General features: G+C 43.7%; 2 protein-coding genes across 11 annotated transcripts in view; both read right to left on the bottom strand.

Annotated features, from left to right (window-relative positions):
• IQCF6 (IQ motif containing F6) overlaps positions 1-19,297 on the bottom strand; it is a 126,067-nt gene that overhangs the window by 95,382 nt on the left and 11,388 nt on the right. The window contains exon 1 of one of the 8 annotated variants that reach the window (XM_058441884.1): positions 2,526-2,592. The exons of the other annotated variants lie outside the window; for them this stretch is intronic. The gene's annotated coding sequence lies outside the window, so the exon portion shown is untranslated. Of the gene's footprint in view, positions 1-2,525; positions 2,593-19,297 lie in introns of those variants that run through there. 8 annotated transcript variants of the gene reach the window in all.
• On the bottom strand, positions 726-2,580 carry IQCF5 (IQ motif containing F5). Of its 3 annotated transcripts, none has more exons than XM_058441888.1 (2): positions 2,530-2,580; positions 726-1,180 (listed from the first exon to the last, which is right to left on the bottom strand). In XM_058441888.1, the coding sequence occupies exon 2, from the start codon at positions 1,158-1,160 to the stop codon at positions 738-740; it is 423 nt and encodes a 140-aa protein (XP_058297871.1). In that variant the 5' UTR covers positions 1,161-1,180; positions 2,530-2,580; the 3' UTR covers positions 726-737. The 3 variants fall into 3 exon arrangements, with proteins under 3 accessions (XP_058297871.1, XP_058297870.1, XP_058297872.1); XM_058441887.1 differs by having other exon boundaries at positions 2,423-2,568; XM_058441889.1 differs by lacking the exon at positions 2,530-2,580 and adding an exon at positions 1,339-1,357.

The raw sequence follows: 19,297 nt of genomic DNA, 5'->3' as shown, positions 1-19,297 counted from the left end.
ACTTAATGCTACTGAACTATACACCTAAAATGGTTAAAATAGTAAATTTTATGTTATGTATATTTTAACACCATGTTTAAAATAAATCTTTAAAATTTATTTTAAAAGGCTGGGCACAGTGGCTCACACCTGTAATCCCAGCAACTTCAGAGGCCACGACAGGAGGACTGCTTGAAGCCAGGAGTTTGAGACCAGCCTGGGCAACATAGTTAGACCCCCATCTCTACAAGAAATGTTTAAAAAATTAACCAGGTGTGGTGGTGGGCATCTGTGGTCCCAGCTACTCAGGAGACTAAGGCAGCAGGAAAGAGTTGGAAGCTGCAGGAAACTGTGATTGAACCACTATGCTCCAGCCTGAGCAACAGAGCAAGAGCCAGTCTCTATAAATGAATGAATGAATGAATGAATGAATGAATGAATAGCAAAGGATGACACAGTCTTCCATGCTGCACAACCACAGGGGGTTCCATTTACATAGTCTCCCTAGAGTTGGTTGACTTGGTGACCCTGAAACCCCAACTCTTCTACCTATGGCAGACATTGCTAATCAATCACAGGTCCTACTCATCTCAGACAGCTTTCAGAATCCTTCTCCACATGGAACCCAAGACAACCCCTGCTGATTCCTCACAGCTGACTTGTGACATGCCTAGTATTTCCCATCATTATCTCAAACAATGACCTCCTGAAAATACATCTGACGAAGAGAGCTGGGGACACAGATATAGCAGACCTGGTCATTCTTTTAATGGAAGGGGTATGCATTGTTGTAAGGTACAAGCCTGTGAGCCCAAAGAGATTTCAAGTTGAATATTAAGTTGGTTTTCTTTGAGTTCGTAGTGGCCCTCAATAAAGACACAGGAATGGCAGCTGTGCCAGCGCCAATGGACCTGGATGATGCGGACAGCGTTGAGCAAACGACAGTAACGCTGGCGGACACGCCACATGCGGACCCAGGACTGCAGCCTGACTGCTGCCCATTCCTGCTGCACATAGAACTCCAACACCATCCTCCGCCTCTTTGCCAGCAGCTTCACCAGCACCTGTCTCCACCAGCACTGAATGATCCAAGCGCTGTGGGCTGCATGCAGCAATGTGCGTCGCACCAGCATGCCCCGCCACCAGGCCTGGATGAAAACAGCTGCAGACCTTTCTGTCATGATGGTCCTCTCTTCTGGGCCTTACAAGAGAAAACAGACACGCTCAGGGTATGCCAGGAAGGGGCCCTGATCCTCTATCAATGATGGCTCCTTCCTCTGAAGTTCAGCACCTGGCAGGGCAACAGCTGAACCCAAGTAGACCCCCCTCTGCCACCCACAGGTTAGTGGATGTGCTCACCTCACTTGACCTCTGAGTCTCAATGTCCCCATCTGCAAAATAGGTGTACATCTGCCCTAGCTACCTCACCCCATTTTCCATGGACCTTACTGGCCAGTCTAAAGCAAGAACACTGTGACTTAGAGGTAAAAGGGCTGCCATCTACCTGGGATCCATGACTCTTCCCTTCAGAGCCCTCCCACCTGCTGGAGAAGTGGTGTCCTTTGCTCCCCCCGCCCTCTTTGCTCTGACTTCAGGTCAAACCCACAAGCTGCTGTGTTCCCTCCTCTTCATCAAAGTAGTAACAGATTCCTCCACCTCACACACATTGTGAACAGCTTGAACTTCAGCTATGCATGCATCTGTACAAACATGCACACTCCACACACTAACACACATTTTGCCCCTTGGTCCCTGCATTCCCAACAGTCCCCATTTGCAGCCCCCAGCCCTATGTGGTCTGGGATCACACTCCTCTGCCCCACTCCTGGCCACAATCTCCACTCTGTATCTCAGCCAGACTCACATCTCTCTGCCTGATAAGAAAATGGGGGCAAGAGACAGCCAATCCCCATTCATTCCAGCTCTGCATACCCTGACGTTTCACCCCAGTTTTTCTGGGACACCCTGATTGATGTCAGGTAATGAGGACAGGTGCCTGTTTCCCTCACTGAAGCCACTCTTTGTACAATAAATTACAGGGTCATAGATGTTTGAGTCACTCTGCTGGACCACAGGGGTCAGAGATGTCACTAGTTAAGGCTCTCTGGACCCAGCCACCCACGGAGTTGTGGGTAAGGGTGTGGCCTGGTAGGGGTGACGGTGTTGGGGGTGGAGTCGCTTCCCTCTTCTCCCCTTTGTTCCTTCCAGCTCTGTTCTATCGATGTTATTTCATCATTATCTTTGATGATCATTTAAGACAGCTTGCCATCCTTCTGGAATCAGAATGCATGGGGGGAAATAGGGAAGAAAGTGAAAGGTGCTCTCCCACTGCTAGATGCCAAGTCAAACACCGTTCTCACTGTTTCTAGACAGCTTCCTGGCTTTCTCTAGGACTTCAAGCATGGAGGGGGGGTCCTGTCATGAGTAACTGTGGGGAACTTACTCTTCCTTCTCAGAAAGCTAGTGTGGTTCTGACTGCCTCTTACAAAACATCTGACTGGGGACAGGTCGTAAAATCCCCACAGGTCTGGACTTTACTAAATTACCCACGGTTAGGGGCTAGATGGTTCCATCACCCTCCGGCCCGCACTCCTCCGATCAGGACTCCAACAGGAAGAGTGGAGGAAGGGCGGGACCTGTGATGTCATAAGGGCACCTGTGATGCAGGCACCAGGACAGCTTCCAGCATATGAGCCTCTTCTAAGGAAAACCTAGAAGACCCCAAGTACTGACCCATTGACACAAAGGTATATAATGCTGCTCATTAAAATCTGGCTTGTATTCATTAAATGCCTTTCAGTTCCTTTAAACACTGGTATTCCAAATAACTATTAGAATGGGTTCGCTCTCTATGTACAGATATAGAAAAGTACAAGATTTCGGGCCGGGCATGGTGGCTCAAGCCTGTAATCCCAGCACTTTGGGAGTCCGAGGTGGGTAGATCACGAGGTAAGGAGTTCAAGACCAGCCTGGCCAACATGGTGAAAGCCCACCTCTACTAAAAATACAAAAAAAATTAGCCGGGTGTGGTGGCATGCACCTGTAGTCCCAGCTACTCGGGGAGGCTGAGGCAGAGAATTGCTTGAACCTGGGAGGTGGAGGTTGCAGTGAACCGAGGTCGCGCCACTGCACTCCAGCCTGGGCGACAGAGTGAGACCTCGTCTCAAAAAAAAAAAAAAAAAGAAAAGAAAAGAAAAGAAAAGTACAAGATTTTGTAAGTGAATCAAATCAAGATGAAAGGCAAGGTGATACCAATATAAACACACATTTATACACATGTGCTGTAAAGGCATTATCTTACAGAGAGGGAATAGGAGGATGTACACAAAAACTAACAATATCTCTGATGAGGATGGTGGAATTGGAGGGACACGACAAACTCCTTCACTGTCCCTAAGCCCCCTATGTCTGACCTATCTGCAGGTCAGTCTGTTTTTAGGCACCTGAGAATACAGGACACGCACAGGCCAGAAAACTCCATGAGGCCCCCAGGACTAGCCTGGGCTCCATCCAAAGCTCAAATGGGTTCAAGTGCTCTCCTGTCTTCCTCTGTCCCTGAACACCTCAAGGCCATGATCAGATAGATGAGGGTGGTCACTGCATAAGCCGGGCCCCTTTCTGCCTGATTGCAGCCTCTGAAGACCCAGCTGGACATGGTGAGGCACAGCCCCAGGGTCACTGAGGAGTGCACTGGGAATGTGTAGGGTGAGTATGGGAGAGGCCGATGTGGATCTGTAGGGGGAATGTAGGGAAGAGGAGGAGGTGCTTTGAGGATGGGGGGTGTGTCAGTTTGAAGTTAATGGAATGAGGGAGTGGGGAAGACAGCAGTGAGGTGGGGGATGGGGAAATAGTGGGGTACAATGTGTAGGACAGGGAAGGAGCAGGAATCACCTATTTGAAGATAAACATCTTGGCCAGGCCCCGGGGAGACCTGTGTCAATTTAGTGCCTCCATCAGTCTGGCTCCAGAGTCAAGCCACTAGTCACCACATTCCTGTCCATGGTAATAGCAATGCAGTGATATTAGCCCCACTTCGCAGCTGAGAAAATGGAGGTGCAGAGATCATGCTTGGCTCACCTCACCCAGTTTCATAGCTGGTCAGCTGTGGAGCTAGCATTTGGTCCCAGCTCTGCTCCACTCTGAGCCTTGGCGCTAAACCACCACATCATGCAGACCCCAGCATCTCCATGTTTTCCCAAAGCTTCTGGTTCTCATCGTTTCTAGAAAAATCCCGCTGAAAAACCTCCATCCTGAATCTTAAAAAATTAGCCAAGCAAAAGAAGCCAGACTCTGAAGAGGGCACACCGTGTGAATCCATGTGTGTGTGCACTGCAGTGGAGACAGCTGTCATCGGGGGGACACAGTGGTGGTTGCCCAGACTTTGGGATGGAGACTGAATGGGAATTCTGTGGGTAATGGAATGTTCTAGATTTTTTTCTGTGTTTTTCTTTTTTTTTTTTTTTTTCGTGAGACAGAGTCTAGCTGTGTCACCTAGGCTGGAGTGCAGTAGCATGATCATGGCTCACTGCAGCCGCAACCTCCTGGGCTCAAGCAATCCTCCAACCTCAGCCTCCAGAACAGCCACCACACCCAGTTAATTTTTGTATTTTTTGTAAAGACAAGGTTTCACCGTGTTGCCCAAGCTGGTCTCAAACTCCTGAGTTCAAGCAATCTGTCTGTCCTGGCCTTCCAAAGTGCTGGGATTACAGACGTGAGCCACCACACCCAGCCTAGAATGTTCTGTATTTTGGTTGCCAAGATGGTCACACAGGTGTATGAACTTGTCCCCAAAAAATCAATGAAATGTACATCTAAAATGGATATATGTTATATGTATGTAAATTATGCCTCAATAAAAGCTCATTTAAATACCTCTATCCATCTCAGTTATAACACAGAGATCATCATACTAGGATCCAAGTGTGTTTGGCTGTTAGGGAAAGGATAAAGGTCCCTGCACTCCAAGGGCACAGGAAAGATCCCATTACTAGAGCCCAGTGGAACAAGGAGGCTGGAGTCCAGAAAGGAGAGAGATCCAGGCAGGGAAGAGGCCCAGGGGCTGGGGCACTGGGGGATGAGGTGACCCTAGAGGCAGGGTGGGTGCTGGGCCTTGAGTGCTACTAGAACGAGCTCAGCCTCTAGCCAGTGGGCAGGGAGGAGGCACCCCAGGGGCTGAGGAGCAGAGGGAAATGCCATCCAAGGGGAGGTTGGAGGGTACGCTGGGTGAGGGGGCTGGGGCGAGCATGGTGGAGTGAGCCTCCTGGATCTGGGGTAAGGGATGCAGCACAGGGAGCAAGACACAGGCCCCTCAGGGCCACTGTGGGTGAGCACTGAGCACAGAAGTACCAGCATCCCGGGGTACCATTCTCCCATCCCACCCCCACCATTCTCCACCTCCTCTACCAGAGTTTCCCCCAGAGGTTCTCAGTAGGCCCCTTGAAGGAGGGCTGGAAAAGGGAAAAGAAAGCAGGACTCAGTGAGGGTCCCAGTGGGACCAGTCCTCTGCATGTGCTCCCAGCCCCATGGCCTGCAGAGGAGGGAAAGCAGGTCTCCTGGGAATGGGCTGTTCTAAGGCAACCCTTAGCCCCTGCCTCAGGCATTTCTTCTGCAGCAGCCCCAGCCTCACCCCCAGATAAGTGACCCTCACATGCAGCCCCTGGCACAGCAGCCTCCCAGGAGGACCCAGGAGTTTACTTGGTGGATCCTGCACCTTGGGAAGCCCCATGGCCCCCTTTAAAAATTTCCACCTGATCTATATCCACCTGTGGTCCTCACCTGATCTTATACAATCACCTGTTTGCTGACTGGCCCCTTTCCTCACTGGTTCCTAGAGGGCAGAGGCTGAGCATTCATCTTGTTTGTGACCCCAGAGGCTGCACAATACCAGGACATAGTAGGTGAAAAATAATTGTTCACCGAATGTATAATGAGTGGATGAATGAATGGACTATCTACCCATAGCCCACCTCTCTGAGGAGACCTGGAGCCCCCAGGGTCTGCATTCCTGGAGACAAATTCTGTCATTCCCTCCTCTGTCCCCTCTACCCTGGTAAGGGTGGGCAAGGGCATGGAATGGACATGGGCTGGTGCTGAAAGTCCCAGATCTGAGGTGAGAAGGCTAGGGACTTTGGGACTGGAGGAGAAGGATGACATGGGGAAGGCAGGGGAGGGAGAAATAAAGAAGCCTGGAGGGGTCGGGAACAGTGGTGCTCCCTGTAATCCCAGCACTTTGGGTGGCAGAAGAGGGAGGATCACTTGAGGCCAGGAGATCAAGGCTGCCTGATCGTGCCACTGCACTCCAGCCTGGGCCACTGCACTCCAGCCTGGGCAACACAGTAAGACCCTGTGGAAGGAAGGGAGGAAGGAAAGAAAAGAAGGAAGGGAGGGAGGAAGAAACCTGAAGTGGGAAGAGAGAGGGGAAGCGTGGGGACTTGGAGTCTGAGAGAGAAAGGGGGAGCAGGGAGGAAGAAGGTGAAACAGAATGTGATTTATTTATTTTTTCTTTCTTTCTTTCTTTCTTTCTTCTTTTTTTATTTTTTATTTTTTGACAGGGTCTCGTTCTGTCACGCAGGGTAGACTACAGTAGCATGATCTCAGCTCACTGCAATTTCTGCTTTCTGGGTTCAAGTGATTCTCAAGCCTCAGCCTCTCAAGTAGCTGGGATTAAAGGTGTCCACCACCACGCCCAGCTAATTTTTGTATGTTTAGTAGAGACGGGGTTTCACCATGTTGGCCAGGCTGGTCTCGAACTCCTGACCTCAAGTGATCCGACCACCTTGGCCTCCCAAAGTGCTAGGATCACAGGCGTGAGGCACCATACCCAGCCTTATAGTATTTTCTTATAGCAGCCTGGACAAACTAAGACAGGGGACTAGAACAACAGAAGTTTAATTGGCTCACAGTTCTGGAGGTTAGAAATCCAAAATCAACGTGTCAGCAAGGCCATCCTCCTGAAACCTGTAGGAAAACGACCTTCCTTTCCTCTTCCTAGCTTTGGGGGATGTGCTGGCATCCCCTATGGTGTTCCACGGCATGTAGACACATCGCTCCAATCCTGTCTCTTCACATGGCATTCTCCCTGTGTCTTCACATATTCTTCCCTCTGTGCACATCTGTGCCTGTGTCCAACTTTCCCCTTAATATAAGGACACTACTCATACTGGATTAGGGCCCACCCAATGACTTCATCTTATTGACTACATCTGCAAAAACTCTATTTCCAAATAAGGTCACTTTTTGAGGTATTGAGGGTTACGACTTCAACATATCTTTTAGGAGGGATACACTTCAACCTATAACACCAACCACAAGCCAGTGATTGGCTGCAGGATTCCCCTTAGGAGAGGACATGATCTTGGTCAAATCTCTTCCCTATGGCCAGAGACAATTCCCAATGGATGACAGCAGTGACCCAGCAGCAGCCAATATTCCCAAGAGATGTGGGATGGGTCACCAGCTACGAAGAAAGGATCCACTACATCTGCAAATCCACTGCAGCCCAACCCTTTATGCCACTCATGCCTACTTGCTTCCCATAGTAAATGTTCACCATTTAAAAATAACGATTCTGGTTGGTCTTGTCTCCTGGGAAAACTTAAAAGAGAGGGGTTATGTCTTTGCTATTGTGAATAGTGCTGCAATAAACATACATACGCATGTGTCTTTATGATAGAATGATTTATCTTCCTTACAACGTAAATGCCCATCAATGGTAGACTGAGAAAATGTGGTACATATATATATACACCATGGAATACTATGCAGCCATAAAAAAGAATGAGATCATGTCTTTTGCAGGAACATGGATGGAGCTGGAGTCCATTATCCTTAGCAAACTAACACAAGAACAGAAAACCAAATACCACATGTTCTCACTCATAAGTGGGAGCTAAATGGTGAGAACACCTGGACACATAGAGGGGAACAACAGATGCTGGGGCCTATTGGAGGGTGGATGGTGGGAGGAGGGAGAAGATCAAGAAAAATAACTTATGGGTAATAGGCTTATTACCTGGGTGACAAAATGTACAAGAAACCCCAATAACACAAGTTTACTTAGGTTTAATAAACCTGCATATGTACTCCTGAAGAAAAAAGAAAAGGGTCAAAAGGACAAGCTACAGGCCCATCATTTACTTTGAGACTGTCAGTCACATACCTTTTCCCCTTCATCCACTACCCTTTCTAGATTCCTTTCCTGTTTGACTTGCATCTCTGCTGTCTACACAGGCCGCCAGTAAGGGGAAGGGAAGTGGGTGCAGTGGTGATCCAGACCCTCATCCCTGGCTATAATTCTCTGGCTATAATTCTCAGGCTATGATTGCTGTATGGGTTGATCTACCATTACACCTGAGCAGTGAAGCACCAAGAAATTTTCGAGTGAATCATCCAAGCCACACTCACAGTCTTTCCTGCTCACCCCCACCTAGTGTAGCAGCAGTGCATCTTCTCCTAAGATCAGTGTTAATTATTCCTGCCAACAGAGTGACTCCTTTCATTATAGAGTGACTGCTTGTCTCTTGGCATAAGGAGGATAAAGTGAACAGGTCACAGCCATAGCTTTATGTTTAGTGAGATTCTTACTGTGACCCCTGATAAATGTCTTTCCTCCCTAGAATCTAGTACTTCCAGTCAGATGGAGCCTGAAGTTACAGGGACAGAATGCATGAATTCCGGGACAGAATGCATAAATTCCCAAGTGAATAACTTGAAGGGTAGTCACAGATCCACTATCATTCCACACATTGGTTCCTGTTAGGGACTCAGCATTGTGTAATGGACATTGACTTGGGGCATGGTTGGGCATTCTACAACTGGTAGGTCAATACAGCCCACTGCCTGGCTGTTTTTGTACATCCTACAAAGAATACTTTGTACATTTTGCAGTGATTGGAAAAACTCAAAGAATATTATTTCATGACACATGAAAATTATACAAAATTCAAATTTCTGTGTCTATAAAGTTTTATTGGAACACCACCATGCTTATTTGCTTATATATTTTCTATAGCCACATTTGCACTACAGTGACAGAGTTAAATATTTGTTGAAGGGGACCATACATGGCACTCTGCTCACTTCCACTGCTGCTCAGCCCACAAAAATCACAGAGGTGCAGTTATAGCTAAACAGTGTTTTGTGCGCCACATATACTGCTGTACTGTGACCTATTTTTTAATTACCAGTGCATGCCCATCACATCAAAATAAGAAGAAAAGAGAAAAGCAGACTTTAAATGTCGCACTTTTAAGACAATGGCAAAGCATTGTGTCCATTATGCAATGACACTATCGCTGTGCTAAAAGAATACAACGTTATACATCAACATTACCAGACTAAGCACTCCACAATATTCTTAACTTGCAAGAAGTTAATAATCATCAAAGTTAAACATTTTAAGTAGCACATCTCATCACAGTAGAATTTCTTTACAAAAACTAAAAAATCAAAATGAGACTGCAAGCAGAATAGGTTACCAAGTGGCTCATTTGTTAGCCAAGCAGGGAAAGGTTATTACCAGTAGTGAGTTAATTAAATCATATTTGATTGCAACAGCTGAAGAAATGTGTCCAGAGAAAATAAACATTATTAGCCTTTTTTTTTTTTTTTTTTTTTTTTTTTTTTTTGAGGCAGACTGTAGCTCTGTCACTCAGGCTGGCGTGCAGTGGTGTGATCTTGGCTTAGTGCAACCTCCACCTCCCTAGTTCAAGCAATTCTCCTGACTCAGCCTCCTGAGTAGCTGGGATTACAGGCATGTGCCACCACACCCGACTAATTTTTGTATTTTTAGTAGAGACGGGGTTTCACCATGTTGGCCAGGCTGGTCTTGAACTCCTGACCTCAGGTGATCCACCCGTCTCAGCCTCCCAAATGCTGGGATTACAGATGTGAGCCACCGCGCCCAGGCCATTGTTAGCCTTTCAATGAGAATAACTGCTCAAAAAGTCAAAGACATGAGTAACAATATCAATAGCCAATTAAACAACAAGGCAAATGATTTCAAGTGGTTTTTCTTGGCTCTTAATGAGTTGACAGATGTACAAATACAGCTTGGCTGTTGCTTATTGAAGGGGAACTGCCAAGTTTGAAGTGACAGAAATTAACCTCTATGTGTATGAAACAAACATGGATGAGAATATTTGTTGAAGAAATTGAGAAAATGCTAATTCAACACAGCCTGAAATGGAATCTGCCAAGATGTGATAAATCTGATAGTAGTGAAAATATGTGTGAGGCAGAACAAAGGCTTAGTTGAAAAAACAAAGTTTATGAAAACGTAGGTGCTTAAAGCCTATGGTTATTCATTGTATCATTCATCTGTAGGTACTTTACGGAAAATATTGGAATCAATCCTGTTACTGAACCAGCAGTGTCAATGGTAGACTTCACATGGCATCATTGACTCAACCATCATCAGTTCCATGAACTTTTTTTAGAAATAGAAGCTGAATTAGGAGATATACCTAATGCTAAATGACGAGTTAATGGGTGCAGGAAATCAACATGGCACATGAATACATATGTAACAAACCTGCACATTGTGCACATGTACCCTAAAACCTAAAGTATAAAAAAAAAAAAGAAATAGAAGCTGAATTTGCTGACTTGCCCAACCACACAGCAGTTCCATAGCTTAGCAATGGTAAGGTTTTACTGAGAACTTTAAAGTTTAAGGTCGAGACTGAAATTTTTCTGAATGAGAAAAACTGCCTTTAACTACTATTATCAAACACTGAATAGCACTAGAAATAAGTTTTTGCTGCAGTCTTTATGTTCCTTAATGAATTAAACCTGAAGTTAAAGGGCAAAACAAAACTTATACATAATATCTATACTATGGTAAAGTCAAGTTGGCAACAATGCTGAATCACAAGTAATGTTAAGCTGCTCTAAGTACTTCCCGAGCTGTCAAAAGTTAAAACATGAAGTGAGACATCCATTCCCACAAAAATTTGCAGGGGGTATCTTTTCGGAACTCAAACTGCAGTTCCAGCAGCACGTGCATTTCAGACTTCTATGCAAGTACAAGGGGAATTTCAACATTTCTAAATATATTTATTTAAGCAATTGAGTAGCGACCACCTGAACTTCAACTGGAAGTAGTTAATCAACAATGTAATGACATGCGTACAGGCAAATGTCAAAAGAAGAATCTAATAGAACCCTATAAATATCTCCCAAGTGAAGAATATTCTCAATCAAAGTCATATGTTCATGGACTCTATATTAGTTCATTTTTCCACTGCTATAAAGAAATACCTGAGACTGGGTAACTTATAAAGAAAAGAGGTCTAATTGGCTCATGATTCTTCAGGCTGTACAGGAAGCATGGCAGCATCTGCTTGGCTTCTGGGGAGACCTCAGGAAACTTACAATCATGGCAGAAGATGAAAGGGAAGCTGGCACTTCACATGGCTAGAGCAGGAGGAAGGGTCGCAGGGAGGAGGCGGGGGAGGTGCTACACTTTTAAACAACCAGATCTCATGGGAACTCACTATCACAAGAACAGCACTAAGGGGATGGTGCTAAATCCTTTGTGAAGGACCACCCCCATGCTCCAATCACCTCCCATCAGGCCGCACCTCCAACATTGAGAATTACAATTCAACATGAGATTTGGTGGGGATACAGATCCAAACCATATCAGATTCATATTAGTATTTGGCAGTACCAAATATTTTACATAGTGCCTATATGTGTAAAAAGATATTGCAAAGATGAAATATAAAAAATTCATCACATATAAGCATGTGCAACTGATTTTGATGACAGGAAATACTAACTTTCAACCCTAATTAAAGTAAACATTATCCCTCTGCCCCCCAAAAAATGCATTGTTTTCATTAGTCCACCTGTATTACAAAACTTACTCAATTTTTATTACATCTTTAATTTCATCAATAAAAATTTGTGGAAAATTGTTTTCTCTCTTGCTATATAACTACGTATACACGTCATATCATCAATTTTGCCTCTCAACCCATGAAGTTGGAAATGTTTACTATGTATCTAATCCTTTACTGGAAAAGTTTACTAACTCATTTCTCTAATGGCTAATGGTGATGAGCATCTTTTCATGTGCTTAGTTGGTATCTATATATCTTCTTTAGTAATGTGTCTACTCAAGTCTTTGGCCATATTTTAATGGGCTGTTTATTACTGCATTCACTGAGGTTCTCCAGAGAAACAGAACCAATAGGAGGTAGAGATAGAAATAGATTTATCATGAGATTGGCTCACTGCAACTATAGAGGCTGAGAAGTCTCACAATCTGCCCTCTGAAAGCTGGAGAACCAGAAAGCTGGTGATGTAATTTGGCTGGAGTTGGAAGGGTGGGAAAGGGAGGAGTGCCCTCTGGTGCAAGTCCCAAAGTCAAAAGCCAGAGAGCCAGGAGCTCTGTAGGAGAAGGTGAATGTCCCAGCTCAAGAAAAGAGAGTGAATTCACACTTCTTCCACCTTTTTCTTCTATTTAGGCTCTCAACAAATTGGATACTAGACACCACATTGGTGAGGGCAACTTCATTGACCCAGCCTACCAATTTCAATGCTTATCTCTTCCAGAAACATCCTCACAGACACACCAAGAAATCATGTTTTACCAGCTATCTGGGCATCTTTTAACCCAGTCAAGTCGACACATGCATTAACCATCACAATTGCTAATTAATTTTGAGAGTTCTCAATATATTATGGATAAAAATTATCTGTGAGGTAGGTGATTTATATTTTCTTCCATTATGTGGCTTGTATTTTCATTTTCTTAACAGTATCTTTCACGGATGAAGTCCAATTAATAAATTTTTTTCCTTTATGAATTTCACATTTGTTGTCATATCTAAGAACTCCTTTTCTAATTCTAGATAATAAAGATTTTCTCATATGTTATCTGCTAAGATTTTATAGTTATGTTTTACATTTATAGCCATGATTCATTTTGAATTAATTTTTATATGAGGATTAGGTTGAGGTTCATTTTCTTGCATATGAATTTCCAGTTATTTGACCATTTGTTGAAAAGACTATCCTTTTTCCATTGGAATCCCTTTGTATCTTTGTCAAAAAATGATTGGCCTTGTTTGTGTGAATCTATCTCTGGACTGTCTAGTCTATTTCATTGATCTATGTGTCTATCCCTTTACCAATACCACAGTCTTAATTATTACTGCAGCTTTATAATAAGTCTTAAAATTAAATAACATGATTACTCTAAATTTATTGTTTTTTTCAGAAGTGCTCTGGCTATCCTAATTCTTTGAATTTTCCACACAAATTTTAAAATCAACTTGTCTATATCTATAAAAATCTTTCTGGCATTTTGATTGGAATTACATTAAATCTATAGATCAATTTGTGTATAATTAACATCTTTACTTTGCTGAGTCTTCCAATCTGTGAACACAGTATGTTTCTCCATTGATTTAGGCCTTCTTTGGTTTCTTTTGTCAGTGTTTTTTAGTTTTCCAAATACAGATTTTTTACATGTTTTGTTAGATTTATACTTAAGAATTTCATTTTATGGAACTATTGTAAATAGTTTTTTATATTTAAGTTTCCAATTGTTAGTATATAGAAACATGACTGAATTTTGTGTTAACCTTATTTCCTGCAGTGTTGCTCAATTATCTTATCTATTCTAGAAGATTTCTGGCTTTCATTTTGTAGATTCCTTGGGATTTCCTACATGGACAATCCTGTTGCTTATGAATAGGGGTAGTTTTATTTTTTTGTTTCCAATCTGTATATCTCTATTTCTTTTTCTGGCAGGAACATCTAGTAAACGGGACTGGCAAGAGAAAACACCCTTGCCTTGTTCCCAACCTTGGTGGAAAGCATTTCATCTTTCTCTATTAAGTAGAATGTTAGCTGTAGGATTTTTGTAGATAAACTTTATCAGGTTGAGAAAATTCCCTTCTAGTCCTAATTTGCTGAGAGTTTTTATTATGAATTAATAAATTTTGTCAAATGTTTTCTGTACTTCAAGTGATATAACCATGTGGTTTTCCCCCTTTTAAATTAATCATGTAAGTTACAATGGTTGGTTTTCAAGTATTGAAACTGTGCATACTTGAAATATTGAAGTTGTGCATTCCTGAAATGAGGCCCACTAGGTCATGTTGTGGTGTGTGTGTAATACATACAGTCATGCACTACATAACAGTATTTCAGTCACATATACACCATTGGTCCCAGAATGCTATAATACTATATTTTTACTGTACTTTTTCTATGTTTAGGTACACAGACACTTACCATTGTGTTATAATTGTCTAAAACATTCAGCAGAGTAACATGCTGTACAGGTTTGCAGCCTAGGAGCAATAGGCTGTACCTCTTCTCTATAGCCTAGTTATGTAGAAAACTACACCATCTACATGTATGTAAGCACACTTTATGTTGTTCCCACAATGATGAAATCACCTAATGATGCATTTCTCAGAACATATCCCCATCATTAAGCAATATGTGACTGTAATATTATATACTTTCTGTTAAATTGGATTTGCTAATATTTTGTTAATAAACTTTTTGCTTCTATGTTCATGAAGTATATTGGTCCACAGTTTTCTTTTTTTTTTTTTTTTTCTGAGATAGAGTTTCACTCTTGTTGCCAAGGCTGGAATGCAGTGGCACGATCTCAGCTCACTGCAACCTCTGCCTCCCGGGTTCAAGCATTTCTTCTGCCTCAGCCTCCCGAATAGCTGGGATTACAGGTGCCCACCATGTCTGGCTAATTTTTGTATTTTTAGTAGAGACGGGGTTTCACCATGTTGGCCGTGCTGCTCTCAAACTTCTGACCTCAGGTGATCCACCTGCCTCGGCCTCCCAAAGTGCTGGGATTACAGGCCTGAGCCACCGGGCCCGGCCTTGGTCCATAGTTTTCTATTCTTATGCTATCTTTATCTGGTCTTAATATCAGGATAATGTTGGTCTGATAAAATGAATTGAGAAGTGTCTCTCCTCTTCTATTTTGCAGAAAAGATTATGCAGAATGGGTGTTATTTGTAAAATATTTGGTAGAAGTTGCCAATAAAACTATCTAGAAGGTTTTAAACTGCAAATTCTACCTTTTAAATAGCTATAGAATGACTCCAGTTATTTATTTCATCTTGGATAACTTTTGGCATGGTAGTTTTTTGTTTTCAAGGAATTGATCAATTTCATTAATTTAATGTATGTATACTTACTTGTTCATAGTATTCCCTTATTATCCTTATCAAGTACCATAGGAAGCTCTGATGCTGAAATGGCCGGCAGAATTGCTCAATTTGAATGTGGTGGTCAGGTGGTTATCCATTCACCTGGATCAGTCATTGTGGGTGGCATCTGGAAGGGCTTGACCTTGGGCAAGGCAGGCTTTCTGCAGCTGAAGCAGTACCTGAAGGAGCTGACAGCTGCAGTCAGCACTCCCAGGAGCTGATACAACAGGTCCTCTGTTGAAGGGGAGTCTGAATGGTAAATCTCCACATCCACCACAAGCACGATCTGTCTAACCCAGCTTGACAGTCTCTCTCTCTCTCTCTTTCTTTCTCTCTGTTTCTCAGAGACAGGGTCTCACTCTGTTACCAAGGCTGGAGTGCAGTGGCATGATCACAGCTCACTGCAGCCTTCAACATTTTGGGCTCAAGTGATCCTCCCGCCTCAGCCCCCCAGTAGCTGGGACCACAGGCACATACCACTGTGCCCAGATAATTTTTGTATTTTTTTTAGAGATGGGATCTTGCTATGTTGCCCAGGCTGGTCTAGAACTCCTGGGCTCAAGTGATCCTCCCGCCTTGGCCTCCTAAAGTGCTGGGATTACAGGTGAGAGCCACTGTGCCTATGCAGAAGTCTCATTTTCTAATAAGTGGGTATTACTAATTTGCATTTACTGATTCCTAATATAGCTGGCTTATTGCTATATTATTTTGTACTCTAAATCTATCATTTCTCTTAAGATTTATTTTTATCGTCCTGTCTTTTGTCAGATTAACTAGGTTTTCAGTGAGTTTTGAGATGGGCGAGGTTTTTTCTTCCTACTGTTTTAGAAATTGTGTCAGATATTGTGAGTTGCGTACCCATACTGAGTCTCACTTCATCATTAAAAAGAACTGATTTTATTGGGGTTGGCAACCTGCGCAATTACAGGAATAGCGTTTCTCGGCCTCCCTTGCGACAGGAGTGGTCACGTGATATTCGCTGGCCAATGAGATGTCAGCAGGAGTCGCTGGGTGGGCCTTCTGGGACACCTCTTTAAGGAGCCAGGCTGGGCTCAAATGGGCCTTTTTCCCATTTCACCTTAACCCCCTTCTTCCCTAAAATGTGACCTTGACGGCCAGCACTCTGGTAACCACTTTGAGAGCATGAGGACCTGGGTTACCTCCCCAACATGGTGGGGAGGTGGTGCGGGAAACAGTAGATGCTTAGTTCCGTGATGACATCATGGTGCTGTCCACCGAGCCTGGACTGTCCACTCTCAGACTTCTTTTAGGTGATGTAAACCAAACCTCTAATTTGTTTGACTCCCTGTATTTTAGATTTCTGTGTTAGCTGAATGTAATTTCTAATTTACCTAGACGTTATATACCTCATTGCTTTTCTTCTGGTACTTAACATGTTAACACAGATTTTATTTTGCCTATGGAGCATCTGAAGCAAATCAGTATCACTTGGGCCTCAAATGAGGCAAGAACTTTAGCCCAAGTTCCTTTTCTCCATACACTGTCTCCAGCAACCTCCCATGTCGCCATCACTTGAGAAATAGACATATTTTATGGAAATATACATATTTTGGCCAGACGCGGTGGCTCACGCCTGTAATTCCAACACTTTGTGAGGCTGACATAGGCAGGTTGCTAGAGCCCCGGAATTTGAGACCAGCCTGGGCAGCATAGTGAGACCCCATCTCTACAAAAAATACAAAAATTAACCGGGCATTGTGGCACGCACCTGTAGTCCCAGCTACTCAGGAGGCTGAAGTGGAAGGATCACTTGAGCCTGGGAGGTGGAGCCTGCAGTGAGCCATCATCCAGCTACCACACTCTAGCCTGGTGAAAGAGAGAGACCTTGTCTAAAAGAAAAAAAAGAAATATACATATTTTACAGGAAAATCTTATTCAGTCATAATAATAAATGTTAGTGGCATCTGTACTCATCACTACGTCTTGTGCCATTCTCCTGGATTTGTTTTCCTTTGTCATGGAGTTAATTTCCCAGAGTTATAGTCAGAGACTTTTGATGTAGACTAAACTTTGAATTAAAATAATGTCTTTCACTTTGGACTTACACTTGAATGACATTTGGGGTAGTATAGCATTCAATGCTCACATTTACTTTCTCTCAGAGCATTGGGAGTGTTGCTCCATTTTCTCCTTGCACCCAGTGTTGATGCTGAGAAAGCTGATGTGAATCTGAAACTTGTTCCTTAGGAGGTGATGTGTTGATTCCTTTTCCTCTTTAAATATTTAAGTATTCTATCTTCATCAGTTATGAAATTGTGCTGTGACCTGTGTGAAGCTCCATCTGTTTTCCTTCATCTTTTGAGGGCAAGTGAGTCTCTTTAAGCTCTGGAAAACTCATCAGTGCTTTGAATGTTTCTGCCTCCATCTCTGCAATTTCTTTCTCAGGAATACACAGTCAACCATGACTGGAACTTCTGGATCAATGCCTCATTCTTTTATTTATTTTCTTTAAGCTTTTCATTTCTCTGACCTTTTGTGCTACACTCCAGGAGGATTCTTCACATCAAAATTTTCACTCACTAATCTGCACTTTATATGTGCATTCTGCTATTCATCCCATCTACTGGGTTTTAATTTTGACGATCGTTATTCCTTTCTGAGATCCATAAATGGCTTTTTAATAAGGGCTTGTTCTTCTGTATCTAAGATGTCTTCCTCCACCCAATGAGGATATTAATTTCTCAAGTCTTTCCCTTGGTTATCAGGTTTCTGCTTGCAGAGTTTAAGAATGCTTTTTCATGCTATTGGTTTCCTCCAAAGCTTGGTAGTTCTTGTTTGGGTGCTTATCTTTGTTTTTAGATTTCCCATTAGCCTATTGAGTGCCACGTCCCTGACTCCATGGATTGTAGGGGAGGGGGGGGCCAACTCTTGGATAATATCGGGGTGAGTTTATGATTCTGTGCTGAGAAAGATTCTTCTGCAGAAAGTTGGGGCTGTGGCTCCACTCTCTCTTTACAATCGGTGTTGTTGCTGAGAAAGCTGAAGTCACCCTGACTTACTCCTTGGTGGGTAAGCCATTGGTTTTATTTCCTGTTTAAATGTTTCAGTATTTTGGTGGGGCGCAGTGGCTCACGCCTGCAATCCCAGCACTTTGGTAGGCCAAGGCAGGTGGATCACCTGAGGTCAGGAGTTCAAGACCAGCCTGGCCAACACGGTGAAACCCCGTCTCTACTAAAAATACAAAAATTAGCCAGGTGCAGTGGTGGGCACCAGTAATCCCAGCTACTTGGGAGGCTGAGGTGGGAGAATCGCTTGAACCCACGAGGTGGAGGTTGCAGCGAGCTGAGATCGTGCCACTGCAGCCTGGGCAACAAGAGCAAAACTCACCTCAAAAAAAAAAAAAAAAAAAAACAAGTTTCAGTATCTTCATTCAGTTTAACTTCAGCCATAACATATTTTGGGTTCCATCTGTTTTCACTCATCTTGATGCCATTGGTCAACTGTCTTAAACTGTAATTCTTTCTAAAGAATCTCATTAAAACTCTCATTGATGACGGGAGATCCTGTCATTCATGCTTGCGTGCTCCTTCCCTCCATTCTCCATCCTTTCTCAGAAGCACACGTTCGACCAACAGTGGAACTTCTGGGTCTTCCATTTCAGTGAGGTGGCCTGTCAGGGTGGGACCTCTGTGGGTGGTCCTCTGGGCAGGGTCCTTGCTGTGCAAGGGTGTCACATAGCACCAGGCCCTGGCGGGTCACAGAGCCCTCTGCCGTCAGCCACTCTCTTGCCAACTGTGTAGCTCAGCAGAGAGCCGGCTGCTCCTCCTATGGGCATATTCCAACCAGCGCCCTGCGGAGCCCACAGCCCTGCTGTCTCTGGGCCAGCTAGCTCCAAGCATGGAGAAGCTGCATGGCCACTCTTGCCTTTGCCTTTGCCTTTTCTAAAGCTTTAATTTATTGTCTTTCAGTTTTTCCACATATACCTTCTGTCTTTTAGGGATTCCACATGCTTTCCATTCTCTGAAGGCCCCCTTTCTATATTTTAGGTACTAGTACAAACTTTTGAAATCAATGTATTTTTTTTCTGTTATTCCTATGAATCTATAGTGGGAGAGGAAGGCCTGAGCCTCAAACATTTTGATTCATTATTTCATGAAAAA

This window comes from Hylobates moloch, unplaced genomic scaffold (genome assembly GCF_009828535.3).
Source record: "Hylobates moloch isolate HMO894 unplaced genomic scaffold, HMol_V3 SCAFFOLD_8, whole genome shotgun sequence".
In the NCBI taxonomy this organism is placed as follows: Eukaryota; Metazoa; Chordata; class Mammalia; order Primates; family Hylobatidae; genus Hylobates; species Hylobates moloch.
Note: the sequence above shows the minus strand (reverse complement) of the source record. Positions and strands in the feature narration are given on the sequence as shown.

Coding starts and splice junctions, on each gene's coding strand:
- IQCF5 (XM_058441888.1), bottom strand. CDS start 1,160: ATGACAGAAAGGTCTGCAGCTGTTTTCATCCAGGCCTGGTGGCGGGGC.